This window comes from Lolium perenne, chromosome 7 (genome assembly GCF_019359855.2).
Source record: "Lolium perenne isolate Kyuss_39 chromosome 7, Kyuss_2.0, whole genome shotgun sequence".
NCBI classification, from domain to species: Eukaryota; Viridiplantae; Streptophyta; class Magnoliopsida; order Poales; family Poaceae; genus Lolium; species Lolium perenne.
Genome location: NC_067250.2, coordinates 303,566,437 through 303,582,929, shown reverse-complemented (window position 1 = coordinate 303,582,929; position 16,493 = coordinate 303,566,437). Strand labels below are relative to the sequence as shown.

The following is a 16,493-nucleotide window of genomic DNA, read 5'->3' as shown; positions in this document are numbered from 1 at the left end:
AAGTACAACTCATATAAAAAAACTTCTAGTTATACATTTCTTTAGAAAAGTGTAACTCGCATTAATACCTGGTAGCTAGTTGCATATTTTTTGAGAAAAATATAACTCATATTAAAACTAGATGGAGTTGTACATTTTTTCGAAAAGTGCAACTCACATTGAACATAGGCTGCCAGTTGCATATTTCTTGAGAAAAAGTGCAACTCATATTAAAAATAGGTTTCTAATTGCACAATTATTGAGAAAAGTGCAACTCATATAAAAAAAGCTTGTAGTTGCACATTTTTGTTAGAAAAGTGCAACTCATATCAATAACGGTAGCTAATTGCACATTTCCGGAGAAAAAATGCAACTTGTGTTAAAATCAGATGGAGTTGCATATTTCTTCGAAAAATGCAACTCACATTGAATATAGACTGCTAGTTGCATATTTCTTGAGAAAAAGTGCAACTCATATTAAAAATAGGTTTCTAGTTGCACATTTTTTGAGGAAAATGCAACTCATATTAAAAAAAACATGTAATTACATATTTATTTAGAAAAGGTAACTAGTATCAATAATTGGTTGCTAGTTGCACATTTCTTGAGAAAAAGTGTAACTCATATTAAAAACCCGATGGAATCTATATAATTTTTTTAAAAAATAGGAAAATACAACCAACATAAAAAATAAAACTATAAAATACATAGTATAGTTTGCACTTTTATTCATGAATATCAAATAAAAATGGACAAATAATATAAATAATCAGAAAGAAGGCATAAGAAAATATTATAAGCATAGATGCCGTCTACTTTGCTATTTGTACAAAATGAAACAAAATAAGTGTAGTGGACGATATATATGTGTATTAGCGAGTATGTATCATATTGTACTGTTGTCGCGTCCCCTTATAATATTTTCTGTTACCGTCCACAGATTGCACGAATCTCAGAGACAGATCCAATGGTTCTCGGGTCAACTGAGACATAGGAAAATCTCAGCAAAATTGATGATCTAGAAATACACAGAGAGACCCTATATAGTCAACATAAGGAAAACTTTTATAATCCTAACGCCGCACGACACGAAAGAAAAAAACGAAAAAGATTCGAGCTTCCCAAAACAAATGTCCAAATCTCTCCACGCGTTCTAGAACATGCGCATGATCACGGCGCGTCCCACGCAACTGCTCAGGTATCTATCTCGCCGTCCATACGTCGTAGGTTTAGGATTTCTGGTAAGATCTCATTTCTGGTAGGCAGCCGCGCGCTCTGCATGGCTTCCACACGCCGATGCCCGCTCCTCCCCGACGAGATCATCTCCGACGAGATCTTGCCCCGGCTACCGGCCAAGTCCGTGCTCGGGCTCCGCTGCCTCTCCCGTGCCTGGGCGGCCACGCTCTCCTCCGACCACTACATCGACCGCTACCACGCCCTCCACGGCGGGCGTCCCAAGATCTTCCGCATCCAGAACGAATCCCACGGCGAGGTCGACGAAGAAGCGAAGTCGTGCGCGCCGCCGCCCATTGCCGTCTTCCCTATGGCCGTCACGATCGACTGGTTCCCGCGATGCGTCACGGTGTTCTGGGACGAGACTACGCCTCCGGCGCCCGGGCCCGAGCACCCGAGCCTCGCCGCGACGCGCTGTCGCGGCCTCGTCCTCCTCGAGCTGGTGCCCACGGGGATCCACTTCGTGTGCAACCCGTCCACAGGGAAGACGAGAGCGCTCCCGGAGGGCCGGACCACGGGCTGCCGGAGTCCCCGCGAGCTTTCGCATAAGTACGCGAGCCTAGGGCTCGGCTACGACGCGCCCACCAGGAGACACAAGGTCGTGCGCGTCTACTACCGCGGCAGCGACAGCGAGGGGCGCCCCGCTTCCATGGGATGCGAGGTCTACGTGGTGAACGCCCGCGATGAGGACGACTCCGCCGCCGGTTCGTGGCGACCGGTGACTTCCAGGCCGGCGGGTTGGGTGGAACCGTGCAGACCGAGCGTGTTTGCGCAAGGGCAGGTATACTGGCTAGGCTACCGGAAACACGACCTCCGCAGAGGCTACTTCCGACGTCAGGAGAAGATCATGATCATCTCGTTCTCCATGAGCCAAGAGACCTTCGGGACAGTGTCGCCGCCGGCAGCCATGGATGACGAGGCTCTGCGGATGAGATGTCTGACAGAGCTTGGCGGGGAGCTGTGCCTCTTCTCAGGGGGATCTTCCGGGCATGAGCATCGTTACGATGTCTGGCTGCTGCATAGCACCACCTGGGATCTCTACTGCCGAATCGAGGCAGGCATGGCATCGCCGGAGGTCAATAGGGTAATGAGAAGTCATCGCAACATTTACAACATCAACATCCTTCCACTCGCTATTACCGACAATGGCCGTCGCATCCTCCTGGCGCGAAATGACTCGCCAAAGGATGTATGGGTATACACCCCATTAACGGGTGACATCCAGAAACACCTCGACTTGGACAGTGTGGTCGACCGCAAGAATTGGCTCTTAGAGGTAGCGGTGTACGAGGAAAATGTTGCGTCTCCCGGAAGACAACTATCAAGGGATATAGTCTTGACCTCCTCGTTGTCTACACAAGCTTTATCCTTGGTGCTACGGCTCTTGCCAGAACGCACCCTCAGAAGGCTTATGTGCGTCTGTCGGAGCTGGTGCACAATGATAGCAATACATCTATGGTACGTTGGACAGGGGGACCTAGAATGATGCAAAAACTGGTAGAGATGGATAGTCACTTTCCATTATTTGATTGTGGTTGAGAGTTAGTTTGGCTCTGCCTAATTCATTTTAATTTGTTCCATAGGGGTTTACTTTTCGCATTTTTGCGTGGGTGTGCATGTTTTCTCATGTTCAGTTATTCTGAAGTTCAGATATGATCTGACTGTTCTTTGAACATTATGGAGTAGAAAGTACTCTGAAGATTTGTGATTAAGAAGAGGTAATTATTGGTATCAATGCATCAGTACAGATTCAGATAAAGTGTGTTTGTTTGAGCTGCATGCTTACAGTTAAAGATAATAGCCAATTTGTGCTATGTATTTGAGTACAGCTAAGGTGTGTTCTGTAGTGTGATCCATAAAGCAATTGACACTCTTCGCTACTGTATCTTTAATTCGATTTTGAAAAAATAATCTTGAGCACAACTCAAGAAAAACTTGAAAACAACCACTGTTTCGGTTATTGCATTGTTAATTGTTGATGTGGAGTATATACACATGCACCACTGATCAGAAAATTGAGTACTGAAATCAAAGTTTCCTGCATTACAGTGTGATCTTCAACTTAAAGGATGACTTATGATCTTGTCATGACCGTTTCTCATTGTTGGGTCTGGATCCAGCTTCTCCTTGTCGACCTGGGCAACACTCTGTCTCCGTCAGTCCGTCTCCAGCGCCTTCAGACTCCTGCCCGGGCTGGCCCGACGCCCGTTGCTCCTTCGACCAAACCCGCAGCAGGAGGGCTGCTACCACAAGGAGGCGCTCATGGTGTTTTAATATCCTGAGCTGTTGTCTCCTCTCTGTAGCATAAACTGTTAGAATACTTGTGCTTGCTCTGAACTTGCTCTAAGCATAGGGCACCTTGTTTTCAACTAACCTGAGTGCTTTTACCATCAGCACTTAGACTTGGAGTAAATTGCAGTACATAAAATTCAATAACCTACTGAACAAATACAAATACAGTAGTTAAATTGCAGTACTTGGGTGTCATGGTCATGTCACTACGGGAACCTTTGCCGTGTGCCAAGAGCCTCGGAACACGGCAATTACTAGCTTTGCCGTGTTCCAAGGAGAAAGAACACGGCAAAGATTTAAAACACGGCAACATCTCAAAAAGAACACGGCAAAAAAAGAACCACGGTAAAGGTCCGAAAAAGAACACGGCAAAGAGTTGAACACGGCGAACTTCGGCCAGGACACACGGCAAAGGTTGGCGGCACGGCAAAGGCTGCGCCACGTGTCCCGATGGAGTTCTCAAGACGACGCCGTCATAACGATGTGCCTTTGCCGTGTGTCCCTAACGGACACACGGCAAAGATCCTTCTCCTGCGCACACCCCTCCCCTCCCGCCAACTTTTCCCGCGCGAAGTAGTATGTCGGCGGTATTTTGGCGCGAAACCTTCGCCGTGTGCAAAAGAGGAAGGAACACGGCAAAGGTGTCTTTGCCGTGTGCCAGATCAAAAAGAACACGGCAAAGATGGCACACGGCGAATGTTTGAATATTTTCCGTGTTCTCTATTTGGATGCACACGGCAAAAACCATCTGACGTGGCGCCGTATGTTAAGTTGAGATTCCGTCAACTGTATCTTCTTTTGATTAGTCCACTTGATATCTTCATCAAACTCCTTTTTATTGCATAAGTATTGAAACACATCCTAAACTCACACATGTTAATTTAGAAACAGCTTCCCGACTACAATAATAGAGTTTTCCTTGTTACACAGTTACCATCTCATCATAATGTGCATTATCTGCAACATTTTGTATCAACTCCCTATCCACATTTTCAAAAAAAATGTAAGTTAACATCATCAGCCTAATTAGCTTCATCAATCTCCTTCTTATCTCTATCATCTACTGGAATGCCAAAATTTTTTAATCCATTTTAGCGTCTGCCATTGGTGCTATAACAAAATCAGTAGGTTCATCTAACTCTACTAAATTCCAATTAACACAAATGCAAGCTAGCATCACCATCAACCCCATCTATTAATACTATCACACTTCAGTACGTATAAAAACAATCTTCCTCTTTAAAGCCCATCTGACAGTTGCAAAGCCAAAAATTTGAGGGCACATATCCAACCTTGAAATCATATTTCATATCAACGAGCTCTCCATGAAAAGTAACCCCTTTGCTGGTCCAGTGATCTCACCGATCAACTTCATGAACTTTATCTTCTCCATTCTCAATTCTTAAATACCCGCCCTTCCAATTTTGAAACCGTAACAATGCAACTTCTTGCTTTGGACCACAAAGAAGATTCTGCCCAATTTTTTTCACCACATTCTTCATGACTTGCTCTTTTATTTTCTCAGCTCTTGTTGGCCGATCTCTGCAAATACAACCTCCCAACTCATAAATGTACCACTCTCGATGTTATGCACGCTACCATCATCTAGTTTCGCTTGAGATGGAAAGAACTTGACATTGAATTGAAAATTTTGCTGCTCAGCATCACACCTGTTTTGAAAGGCCGTGACAGTGTGAGCTAGCGGAATCTAATTAGAATCATTTAGTCAAAAAAGATGCATTTGCCTATTGGAAGTACTCTTTGGCAGATCCATCTCGTAGCCCCTTGTTCATCCCACCCGCCCACGGCAATTTGGGTCACAAATCGGCGGAGGCAACAAGCTCACAAATCGAGACTCACCAACGAGAGGGTTGATGCCGAGGATGGAAGGATGAACTGGACGGTGCTGCCGTCGGAGAAGAATAAGGGACGGTGGCCGGGCACGAGCAAAAGTTATGGTGATGAATTCCGCAGAAAATGAGTGGGACCCAAGTAAAAGGGCTGCCTTAATCTAACCTAACATTTTATTAAAAACCATCACACCAAAGCATTAAGACGGCTTAATGACACATTCGTGTTTGGGCTATTTTGTCCGCGAGAGTCGTCGCTCGAGAGAAATTTCGCCCAACGACGTTGCGTTTTTCCCACTTTCGGTAAAAAAAAAGAACATCGTATATAAGCTATTCACCTGATGAGAGAGGATTTAGTGATCATGTGTATAGGTGTGCACGAACTCTCTATCATTCGATTTACTTTCAGATTCTCACCGCGGAGCTGAGATGCTTACAGCAATAAAACAGCGTCGAATCTACCTCTTCTGCATGTTGTCCACTTTTCTGGACCATGCGGGATGAGCTAGCAATGAAACAAACTACTCTAAGCCAAAACCCATCGACTCATCGAGGCCTGTCTATAACCATGGTACTAGCTGTTTGCTCTTTCACGTTTGTTGTTTGCTGTTTGCTACTAGAACCTATGGTACACCCTGAAGCAAAACCAAATCGCATGGCCAGCCAAGAGAGGAAAAAAAAACGCTGACGTCTGCTGTTTACTGTTTGCATGGTTAAATGTTCGCTGTTTGCTGCTTTGGTACTTCACGTGAGCACTGTACGCTTGGAATTTAGCTTCCCTCCATCGACACGTGGTGAGCAATAAACTACTTCAAGACTGAATATACAGTGTACGAGCCAGCGCAGAGACACCCGGGGTCGCTCAGTTTAACATCTTACCTAAAGGGGTTAGACACGTATTGGATATATAATGTGTGCTCACATATACATCTGATCACCGAGGTTTATCCTTTCACCTGATACTAAACACACATCAAAATTCTCTCTCTGGTATATTTTAGATAATGTGTTTTTGCATAGAACTACTAAAATATTATTGTATTAGAATCGTTATAAAGTATAATTCATACTATCTATATTTGGTATTATGGATTTTGATATTCTTACTTCTATTTTGATTAAAGTTTGCGAAAATTGACTATGACAAATCGTACGACGCAAATTAAATGGAAACAAAGGGAGTATAAAATTGACCTGCCGGAAGAGCTTGCTCGTCGACGTGTCCAGGATGTCGTAGAAATTTTAATTCATACCCTTTTTTGAAGAGCATATCTAGCAGATCTCTCGTAAAATTGGGCCCTTAAAACGTCTATAAGGACGTTGTAAACGTTTGTACGATCAAGTAACAAAAATTAGATACGCTCAAAAAAAAGTAACAAAAATTAGACTACAAAAGGTATTTTTATTTTTCTTTCTCTCTTTTTTCCTCACTCCTTTTCTTCCCCTCACCTCACCCCCGCCCCCCGAAACCTCTATAGCGATGGGTTCAAGGTGGCCTTTAAAAATATTACGGATCAACCAAGTTTTATTGAATCTGTTATGAACCACTTTTCGAACGAAACCTTTTAAGCGGTTACCATTTTTACAAAAGCTGCTAGAGATGCTCTAACTTGTACTGAACCATTAATCAGTAGTAATTGAGCATAGTACATTCCGTCTAGGTTTAGGTCACGTTTCTCTAGCTAGGTTGTAAACATGTATCATTAAAAAATTAAGATGTGTTACTTTCTAATGATATTATTCGCATGTTGTATATTTAATATTAGGGAGCAACTGGGTAACAGTTGACTGAGATTTTAGTTTGTCTCAGTCGACGCCCTATCATCATCAGGCCACTTCACAATTGACGGACATGCAGAGATGGAGCATGCACAACAGCATGTGCACGCATCTTGTGCTAGCTAGCTAGCTGCAAATTAAACAATATCCATTTTAAATTTATACAAAGGTAATTAACAATAGTTTAGATTTCACTTAGCCTAGTACTACTGCTGCTCCTTAAGATATTAAATGAACTTCATCAAAAATAATAAAAGTAAATGTGCTTTAGACCTTTTCACAAATTTAATTGAAGATAGTCAGCCATTTAAAATCTAAGAAAGAGCAAAAGTGGACAAAACTATGAAAACAAAAAAATATGCTAGTTACACATTTCTTGAGAAAAGTGCAACTCATATTAAAAATCGGTTGCTAGTTGCACATTTCTTGAGAAAAGTACAACTCATATAAAAAAACTTCTAGTTATACATTTCTTTAGAAAAGTGTAACTCGCATTAATACCTGGTAGCTAGTTGCATATTTTTTGAGAAAAATATAACTCATATTAAAACTAGATGGAGTTGTACATTTTTTCGAAAAGTGCAACTCACATTGAACATAGGCTGCCAGTTGCATATTTCTTGAGAAAAAGTGCAACTCATATTAAAAATAGGTTTCTAATTGCACAATTATTGAGAAAAGTGCAACTCATATAAAAAAAGCTTGTAGTTGCACATTTTTGTTAGAAAAGTGCAACTCATATCAATAACGGTAGCTAATTGCACATTTCCGGAGAAAAAATGCAACTTGTGTTAAAATCAGATGGAGTTGCATATTTCTTCGAAAAATGCAACTCACATTGAATATAGACTGCTAGTTGCATATTTCTTGAGAAAAAGTGCAACTCATATTAAAAATAGGTTTCTAGTTGCACATTTTTTGAGGAAAATGCAACTCATATTAAAAAAAACATGTAATTACATATTTATTTAGAAAAGGTAACTAGTATCAATAATTGGTTGCTAGTTGCACATTTCTTGAGAAAAAGTGTAACTCATATTAAAAACCCGATGGAATCTATATAATTTTTTTAAAAAATAGGAAAATACAACCAACATAAAAAATAAAACTATAAAATACATAGTATAGTTTGCACTTTTATTCATGAATATCAAATAAAAATGGACAAATAATATAAATAATCAGAAAGAAGGCATAAGAAAATATTATAAGCATAGATGCCGTCTACTTTGCTATTTGTACAAAATGAAACAAAATAAGTGTAGTGGACGATATATATGTGTATTAGCGAGTATGTATCATATTGTACTGTTGTCGCGTCCCCTTATAATATTTTCTGTTACCGTCCACAGATTGCACGAATCTCAGAGACAGATCCAATGGTTCTCGGGTCAACTGAGACATAGGAAAATCTCAGCAAAATTGATGATCTAGAAATACACAGAGAGACCCTATATAGTCAACATAAGGAAAACTTTTATAATCCTAACGCCGCACGACACGAAAGAAAAAAACGAAAAAGATTCGAGCTTCCCAAAACAAATGTCCAAATCTCTCCACGCGTTCTAGAACATGCGCATGATCACGGCGCGTCCCACGCAACTGCTCAGGTATCTATCTCGCCGTCCATACGTCGTAGGTTTAGGATTTCTGGTAAGATCTCATTTCTGGTAGGCAGCCGCGCGCTCTGCATGGCTTCCACACGCCGATGCCCGCTCCTCCCCGACGAGATCATCTCCGACGAGATCTTGCCCCGGCTACCGGCCAAGTCCGTGCTCGGGCTCCGCTGCCTCTCCCGTGCCTGGGCGGCCACGCTCTCCTCCGACCACTACATCGACCGCTACCACGCCCTCCACGGCGGGCGTCCCAAGATCTTCCGCATCCAGAACGAATCCCACGGCGAGGTCGACGAAGAAGCGAAGTCGTGCGCGCCGCCGCCCATTGCCGTCTTCCCTATGGCCGTCACGATCGACTGGTTCCCGCGATGCGTCACGGTGTTCTGGGACGAGACTACGCCTCCGGCGCCCGGGCCCGAGCACCCGAGCCTCGCCGCGACGCGCTGTCGCGGCCTCGTCCTCCTCGAGCTGGTGCCCACGGGGATCCACTTCGTGTGCAACCCGTCCACAGGGAAGACGAGAGCGCTCCCGGAGGGCCGGACCACGGGCTGCCGGAGTCCCCGCGAGCTTTCGCATAAGTACGCGAGCCTAGGGCTCGGCTACGACGCGCCCACCAGGAGACACAAGGTCGTGCGCGTCTACTACCGCGGCAGCGACAGCGAGGGGCGCCCCGCTTCCATGGGATGCGAGGTCTACGTGGTGAACGCCCGCGATGAGGACGACTCCGCCGCCGGTTCGTGGCGACCGGTGACTTCCAGGCCGGCGGGTTGGGTGGAACCGTGCAGACCGAGCGTGTTTGCGCAAGGGCAGGTATACTGGCTAGGCTACCGGAAACACGACCTCCGCAGAGGCTACTTCCGACGTCAGGAGAAGATCATGATCATCTCGTTCTCCATGAGCCAAGAGACCTTCGGGACAGTGTCGCCGCCGGCAGCCATGGATGACGAGGCTCTGCGGATGAGATGTCTGAGAGAGCTTGGCGGGGAGCTGTGCCTCTTCTCAGGGGGATCTTCCGGGCATGAGCATCGTTACGATGTCTGGCTGCTGCATAGCACCACCTGGGATCTCTACTGCCGAATCGAGGCAGGCATGGCATCGCCGGAGGTCAATAGGGTAATGAGAAGTCATCGCAACATTTACAACATCAACATCCTTCCACTCGCTATTACCGACAATGGCCGTCGCATCCTCCTGGCGCGAAATGACTCGCCAAAGGATGTATGGGTATACACCCCATTAACGGGTGACATCCAGAAACACCTCGACTTGGACAGTGTGGTCGACCGCAAGAATTGGCTCTTAGAGGTAGCGGTGTACGAGGAAAATGTTGCGTCTCCCGGAAGACAACTATCAAGGGATATAGTCTTGACCTCCTCGTTGTCTACACAAGCTTTATCCTTGGTGCTACGGCTCTTGCCAGAACGCACCCTCAGAAGGCTTATGTGCGTCTGTCGGAGCTGGTGCACAATGATAGCAATACATCTATGGTACGTTGGACAGGGGGACCTAGAATGATGCAAAAACTGGTAGAGATGGATAGTCACTTTCCATTATTTGATTGTGGTTGAGAGTTAGTTCGGCTCTGCCTAATTCATTTTAATTTGTTCCATAGGGGTTTACTTTTCGCATTTTTGCGTGGGTGTGCATGTTTTCTCATGTTCAGTTATTCTGAAGTTCAGATATGATCTGACTGTTCTTTGAACATTATGGAGTAGAAAGTACTCTGAAGATTTGTGATTAAGAAGAGGTAATTATTGGTATCAATGCATCAGTACAGATTCAGATAAAGTGTGTTTGTTTGAGCTGCATGCTTACAGTTAAAGATAATAGCCAATTTGTGCTATGTATTTGAGTACAGCTAAGGTGTGTTCTGTAGTGTGATCCATAAAGCAATTGACACTCTTCGCTACTGTATCTTTAATTCGATTTTGAAAAAATAATCTTGAGCACAACTCAAGAAAAACTTGAAAACAACCACTGTTTCGGTTATTGCATTGTTAATTGTTGATGTGGAGTATATACACATGCACCACTGATCAGAAAATTGAGTACTGAAATCAAAGTTTCCTGCATTACAGTGTGATCTTCAACTTAAAGGATGACTTATGATCTTGTCATGACCGTTTCTCATTGTTGGGTCTGGATCCAGCTTCTCCTTGTCGACCTGGGCAACACTCTGTCTCCGTCAGTCCGTCTCCAGCGCCTTCAGACTCCTGCCCGGGCTGGCCCGACGCCCGTTGCTCCTTCGACCAAACCCGCAGCAGGAGGGCTGCTACCACAAGGAGGCGCTCATGGTGTTTTAATATCCTGAGCTGTTGTCTCCTCTCTGTAGCATAAACTGTTAGAATACTTGTGCTTGCTCTGAACTTGCTCTAAGCATAGGGCACCTTGTTTTCAACTAACCTGAGTGCTTTTACCATCAGCACTTAGACTTGGAGTAAATTGCAGTACATAAAATTCAATAACCTACTGAACAAATACAAATACAGTAGTTAAATTGCAGTACTTGGGTGTCATGGTCATGTCACTACGGGAACCTTTGCCGTGTGCCAAGAGCCTCGGAACACGGCAATTACTAGCTTTGCCGTGTTCCAAGGAGAAAGAACACGGCAAAGATTTAAAACACGGCAACATCTCAAAAAGAACACGGCAAAAAAAGAACCACGGTAAAGGTCCGAAAAAGAACACGGCAAAGAGTTGAACACGGCGAACTTCGGCCAGGACACACGGCAAAGGTTGGCGGCACGGCAAAGGCTGCGCCACGTGTCCCGATGGAGTTCTCAAGACGACGCCGTCATAACGATGTGCCTTTGCCGTGTGTCCCTAACGGACACACGGCAAAGATCCTTCTCCTGCGCACACCCCTCCCCTCCCGCCAACTTTTCCCGCGCGAAGTAGTATGTCGGCGGTATTTTGGCGCGAAACCTTCGCCGTGTGCAAAAGAGGAAGGAACACGGCAAAGGTGTCTTTGCCGTGTGCCAGATCAAAAAGAACACGGCAAAGATGGCACACGGCGAATGTTTGAATATTTTCCGTGTTCTCTATTTGGATGCACACGGCAAAAACCATCTGACGTGGCGCCGTATGTTAAGTTGAGATTCCGTCAACTGTATTTTTGCCGTGCTCCTGGGTGGAAGGCACACGGCAAAGGCTTTGCCGTGTTCCGCGCAGAAAGGCACACGGCAAAGATCCTTTGCCGTGCTGTTTTTCGCCGTGTGGCGTGTTCCGCCACACGGCAAGAGCTTTGCCGTGTTCCGAATGGGCTTTGCCGTGTATTTGGTCAACACGGCAAAGCCGTGTTTTCCCGTAGTGTGTGTTGTTCATGCTAGGAAAAAAATGTGTGATCAATTAATCTTGTTTATCTTTGGAGTACTATCTGTAGGCTTGTGTTATTTGTGTAGGACATGCTCGTTTTGGCCTATACTTGGGGACTGACGTTGAATTCTGGTCCTTGCACTAGTATAGCAGATGATGTGACACTAAGTACGTGTCCTATAATTGGAGTAATTTTTCTGGATTGTGTTGTGTTTTCTGCTGTCACTGTCATGTGTTTTGTATCAGAATATTCAGAGTGGCACTACTGAAGTTCAATACTGCACATTTGAGTTTTTCTCATGAATTATTCAGACATGCTTGTGTAAGACATCCATTAGCAGCAATACATGCTTATGCAGGACGTGCTTGCTTGTTCATGCTTCTGTGTTGATTATGGAATCTTTATCCAATCTGTAAATGTGAATCTTTATCTAACTTGTGTTCACTGCAGTTAATCAACACATAACAGTAGCAGTTAACTGAACTAATGCGGAGGATGTTGTAGTGCTCGATTTTATCAAAGTGCCAACATTTATAATGCTTCATTCATTCCTTTCATCGAAATGCCAACATATATATCCTGCAACAAAAGAAAAGATTTTCATGCATTAGATTCAGCGATGAAGTATATTTTTTTTCATTCAGCATCCCGTAGGCATTCCCGTATAGTCTCAATCTTTAAGTCTGCATTCCTCTTATTTCCTCAGTTTCTTAGTTTATCTTTTTTAGTTATTCGTATTTACAGATTTCAGTCTTTAGTTCATAGTCTTCAAGTCTTAGCGTTTAGTATTCATCTTAGTTTTTCGTGTTTCTCAGTATCTTTTTCAGTATTTGTTTTCATTATTAATGTTTGTTATCTTATTATTCTTAATTATTATCAGAAAAACATGTTATATCGGCACCTCAGTTTTCATTTATAGTTCTTCATTGATCAGATTTTCTTCCTTCTTTCATTCTGTCAATCCCTCATTATTCATTGGCGGGCGGGTCCCTCTGTATTCGTCTCTGACTTAATCCACTTCAAGTTGAGTCTTGATCTTGTTCTTCTGATCTTGCTCAGATTTTCTTCGGTCTCTCAGTTTGTTCAGTCATTCATTGATATCTGTTTCTCTGTTGTTCACTCAGTTTTTTCTCATCATTTCCTCATTCCCATTTCATCATTTCCTCATTTTTCAGTCATCTTTGTTCATTTTTTCAGTCATGTTTCATTCCTAAGTGCTTCAGTTTTGATCTAAGTCTTGTTCTTGTTCTTCTGATCTTCCTCATTATTTCTCCTTATTTATTATTTTCTGTTGGTTTGGGGGGGGGGGGGGGGGGGGGGGAGGGTTAAACTCCGCCTACCATTCATTTTGGTAGCCGGTTCCAAGCCCGGATAAAGGAGTAGGGTCCCTTCCGTTTTCAGAAGTGTCTCAGTTTTGTAAGGAAGTTTCTTTACTGTCTCAGTCTCTCTCTCAGTTTTTTCTTATTTTTTAAGTTTATTTGTTTCTTCAGTCCTAGTCTCCAGTAAGTATTTTATCATTGACGCATTTCTTAAGTTTTTCGGTCATAGTCCTCTCTAAATTTCTTCATTGTTTTTCAGTTTGTTTATTATTCAGCACTCTTCATTTCATATTAGTTATTCAGTCTTCTTAATTCCTCACCTTGCAGTTCAGTTTATAATTTTTTATTCTTTCTTCATTCCCAGTTATTATTCCTTCTTCAGTTTCTTTAGTCATTCAGTTTGCCCGTTCTTTAGTATTTTTATTTTTTATCAAGCTTCTCTGTCTTTTCTTCTCAGTATCTTAAGTCATTCTAGACTGCAGTATTTGTGTGGCAGGCTTGTTTTACATGCTCTCATTTTTTACCGTCGCTTTTACTAAACCTGGCTATTTTTTCCCACGGTGCACGAGGAAGCACGGTAGTGGGATCAGTTGACGGGAAAGAGGAAAGGGGAAATAGCGACAGAGTGGCAGAGCTGCAGATGCCTTCATCGACTGTGAGGTCTCTATCCCATTTAAAATTATTTTCTGGTTTTTGTTTAGCGCATATGTTAACTTTCTTCATACGCGGTGTGCAACAGATTTGGAGTTCGGAGAGTTGGAGAGGCGGAGTCTACCTGAAATTTGGTCTATGCGTGGAGGACTTGTTCTTTTTCCTCCTTGAGCTTTCAATTTTCAGTGTTAAGGTTTCACCCTCTTACAAGTTTTTGCAGATAGTTTGTCACTGTTTTTCTAATAATTTGTTAAGTCTCATATATCTTGTTCTTATTTTTGTGTTTCTCATTTCACAGGGTGGCGGAGAAGGAAAACGACAATTGCAAGCATGGAAATTATTGTCTTCAATGATACATTCCAATGTTGATGCAGGTTAGTGATCTGTATATATTCAGATCAAAAAATATCTACCATGACTAGGCTTTTTTCTGTCTACATAATGCTTCTGCAAAAATAAATATAACCAGTTTTTCGTCTCTGGGTTGAACACAACCAATTACTTTCAGTCATTTAGAACATTTTGTGCGCTCAATTACAATAATTATTTCTAAAGCAGAGACAATGCCCCATATCTTTCTCTGTTTGTCAAGTGCCCTACTTTTATGCAGACCATGTTTCGCTGGTATGGTTTTGCGATTTTTACTCCCTCAGTATGTCAGCAGCAGTTCACATTTCCTGAGCTTTTCAACTTGTCAGTTGAATGGATCGTAGCGAACAAGAGGGGGAGGGGGTGAATGGGCGCTACACAATTTTTAGTCTTTTTCAATTTTTAGTGCAACGGAAGATAAAGGTGATAGCTTTAGTGGTGGTGATGTTCCTAGTATGATCCTAGGCTAGTGCAGCAAGTAAAGAAACAAAATACAAATAACAAAGATGAGGAACGGGACAACCGGAGGGCGCGGAGTCGAGGCAAGGATTTGTTTCCCGCAGTTCCTCCCACAAGAGGGAGTACCTCTGCGTTGAGGAGGTGCTAGTTTCACACAAGATACTAGACGGCCACACCACGAAGGAAGACCTCACAAAGGGGCTCCCTTTTCTCCACTAAGGCACCGGTCGAGGCGGTGGTTCCTTCACAAGGTTGGGGCGAGCTCCACAACACTAGGAGGCTCCTAACACCCTATGGGGCTAGCACAACTCCAAGCTAGCCACCATAGGAGCACTTCTTTCAAGATCCCACCATAGGAACCCTACCAACAAGATCCACTAAGGACTAGCACGAATCGGTGAAAACTCTCTAGGTAGATCGATAGATCGGGGTCTCCTCCACCACTCCTCAAAGTATGAGCAAGATTGATTGGGTAGGTAGGGAGATCCACTAGGTTTGATCTCAGCAACAATGGAGGAGAGAGAGAGAGAAGAGCTAAAAACGAGCTGGGGAAAAAGGGCCCTTTAAATAGGCCTCCTCAAATCCAATCGTTATGTGCAGTTTCTGCCTAAGCGATACTACCGCTTTGGGAAGCGGTACTACCGCTCTGGATTCGAAATCCCCACAGAACGTGTCCACGTGGACACAAAGCGGTACTACCGCTTGCAGTACCGCTCGAGGTACCGCAATGGTCTCCAGAGCTTACTGGATACCAAGCGATACCGAAGCGGTACCACATCGATACTGCCGTAACTCAATTTACGGTACTTAAGCGGTACCGGGGCGGTACTACCGCTCTCAAGCGGTACTACCGCTCAAGGTACCGCAAAGGTACCGCACCTTGTTCTGTGAGGCATTTTCAGTGCAAATCTCCAGAGCGGTACTGCAGGGCGGTACCAGTAGGGTAGCTACTGGTACCGCCCTGTAGTACCGCCTTGGCTGAAACTGCTTTTCCTCTTTACCTCTCCAACCATGTCACCTCGCGACACACACACAAAATGATAAAACCTAAGAACTACGCTTCAGTCCTCCGATCATAATGTGTTCAGCGAGGGCACCATACGTTTGCAAATCTATCAATGACAAACTTTGCGCACGGTTAAATTCATTCAAGTGTTGTCATCAAACACACAAAACATGGAATATGGATTTTGCTCTTTCAATCTCCACATTTTTGGTGTTTGATGACAACACAAGAATTTGCAACATAGCATAAGATATTATGATTAGGTTCTTGATTTGCAAAAGTAGACGGAGCTCCCCCTAGATGTGTGCATATTTGGAATATGCATTTGTATACAAATGCACACATCCTAGAGGAACAACTCCCCCTAGATTCTACAAACCATGCACATATGCCACAAGGATATTTGACAAGATTATAAAGTATATGTACAAGATGGAGGCCACACATGATCATACAAAGAGCTTTGGGTGGATTTGTCATACCTTTGCCTTGAGAAAACTCAAGCTCACACTAAGTGCCTGCATGGAATTTAGAATTTGTGTAGCCAATCATGTGATAAATAATGAAGACCAATATGGGCTACCAACTAATAAGTCTTAATACAAACTGGGGGATCGGGAGATC

At 43.6% G+C, this 16,493-nt stretch overlaps 2 protein-coding genes across 2 annotated transcripts; both read left to right on the top strand.

The window, feature by feature from the left end:
• Positions 1-1,258: 1,258 nt before the first annotated feature.
• LOC127315095 (F-box protein At1g11270-like) lies at positions 1,259-2,698 on the top strand. The gene has a single exon (XM_051345623.1). The coding sequence runs from the start codon at positions 1,259-1,261 to the stop codon at positions 2,696-2,698; it is 1,440 nt and encodes a 479-aa protein (XP_051201583.1).
• Positions 2,699-8,824: 6,126 nt separating this feature from the next.
• On the top strand, positions 8,825-10,264 carry LOC127315096 (F-box protein At1g11270-like). Its single transcript, XM_051345624.1, has one exon. The coding sequence runs from the start codon at positions 8,825-8,827 to the stop codon at positions 10,262-10,264; it is 1,440 nt and encodes a 479-aa protein (XP_051201584.1).
• Positions 10,265-16,493: the final 6,229 nt, after the last annotated feature.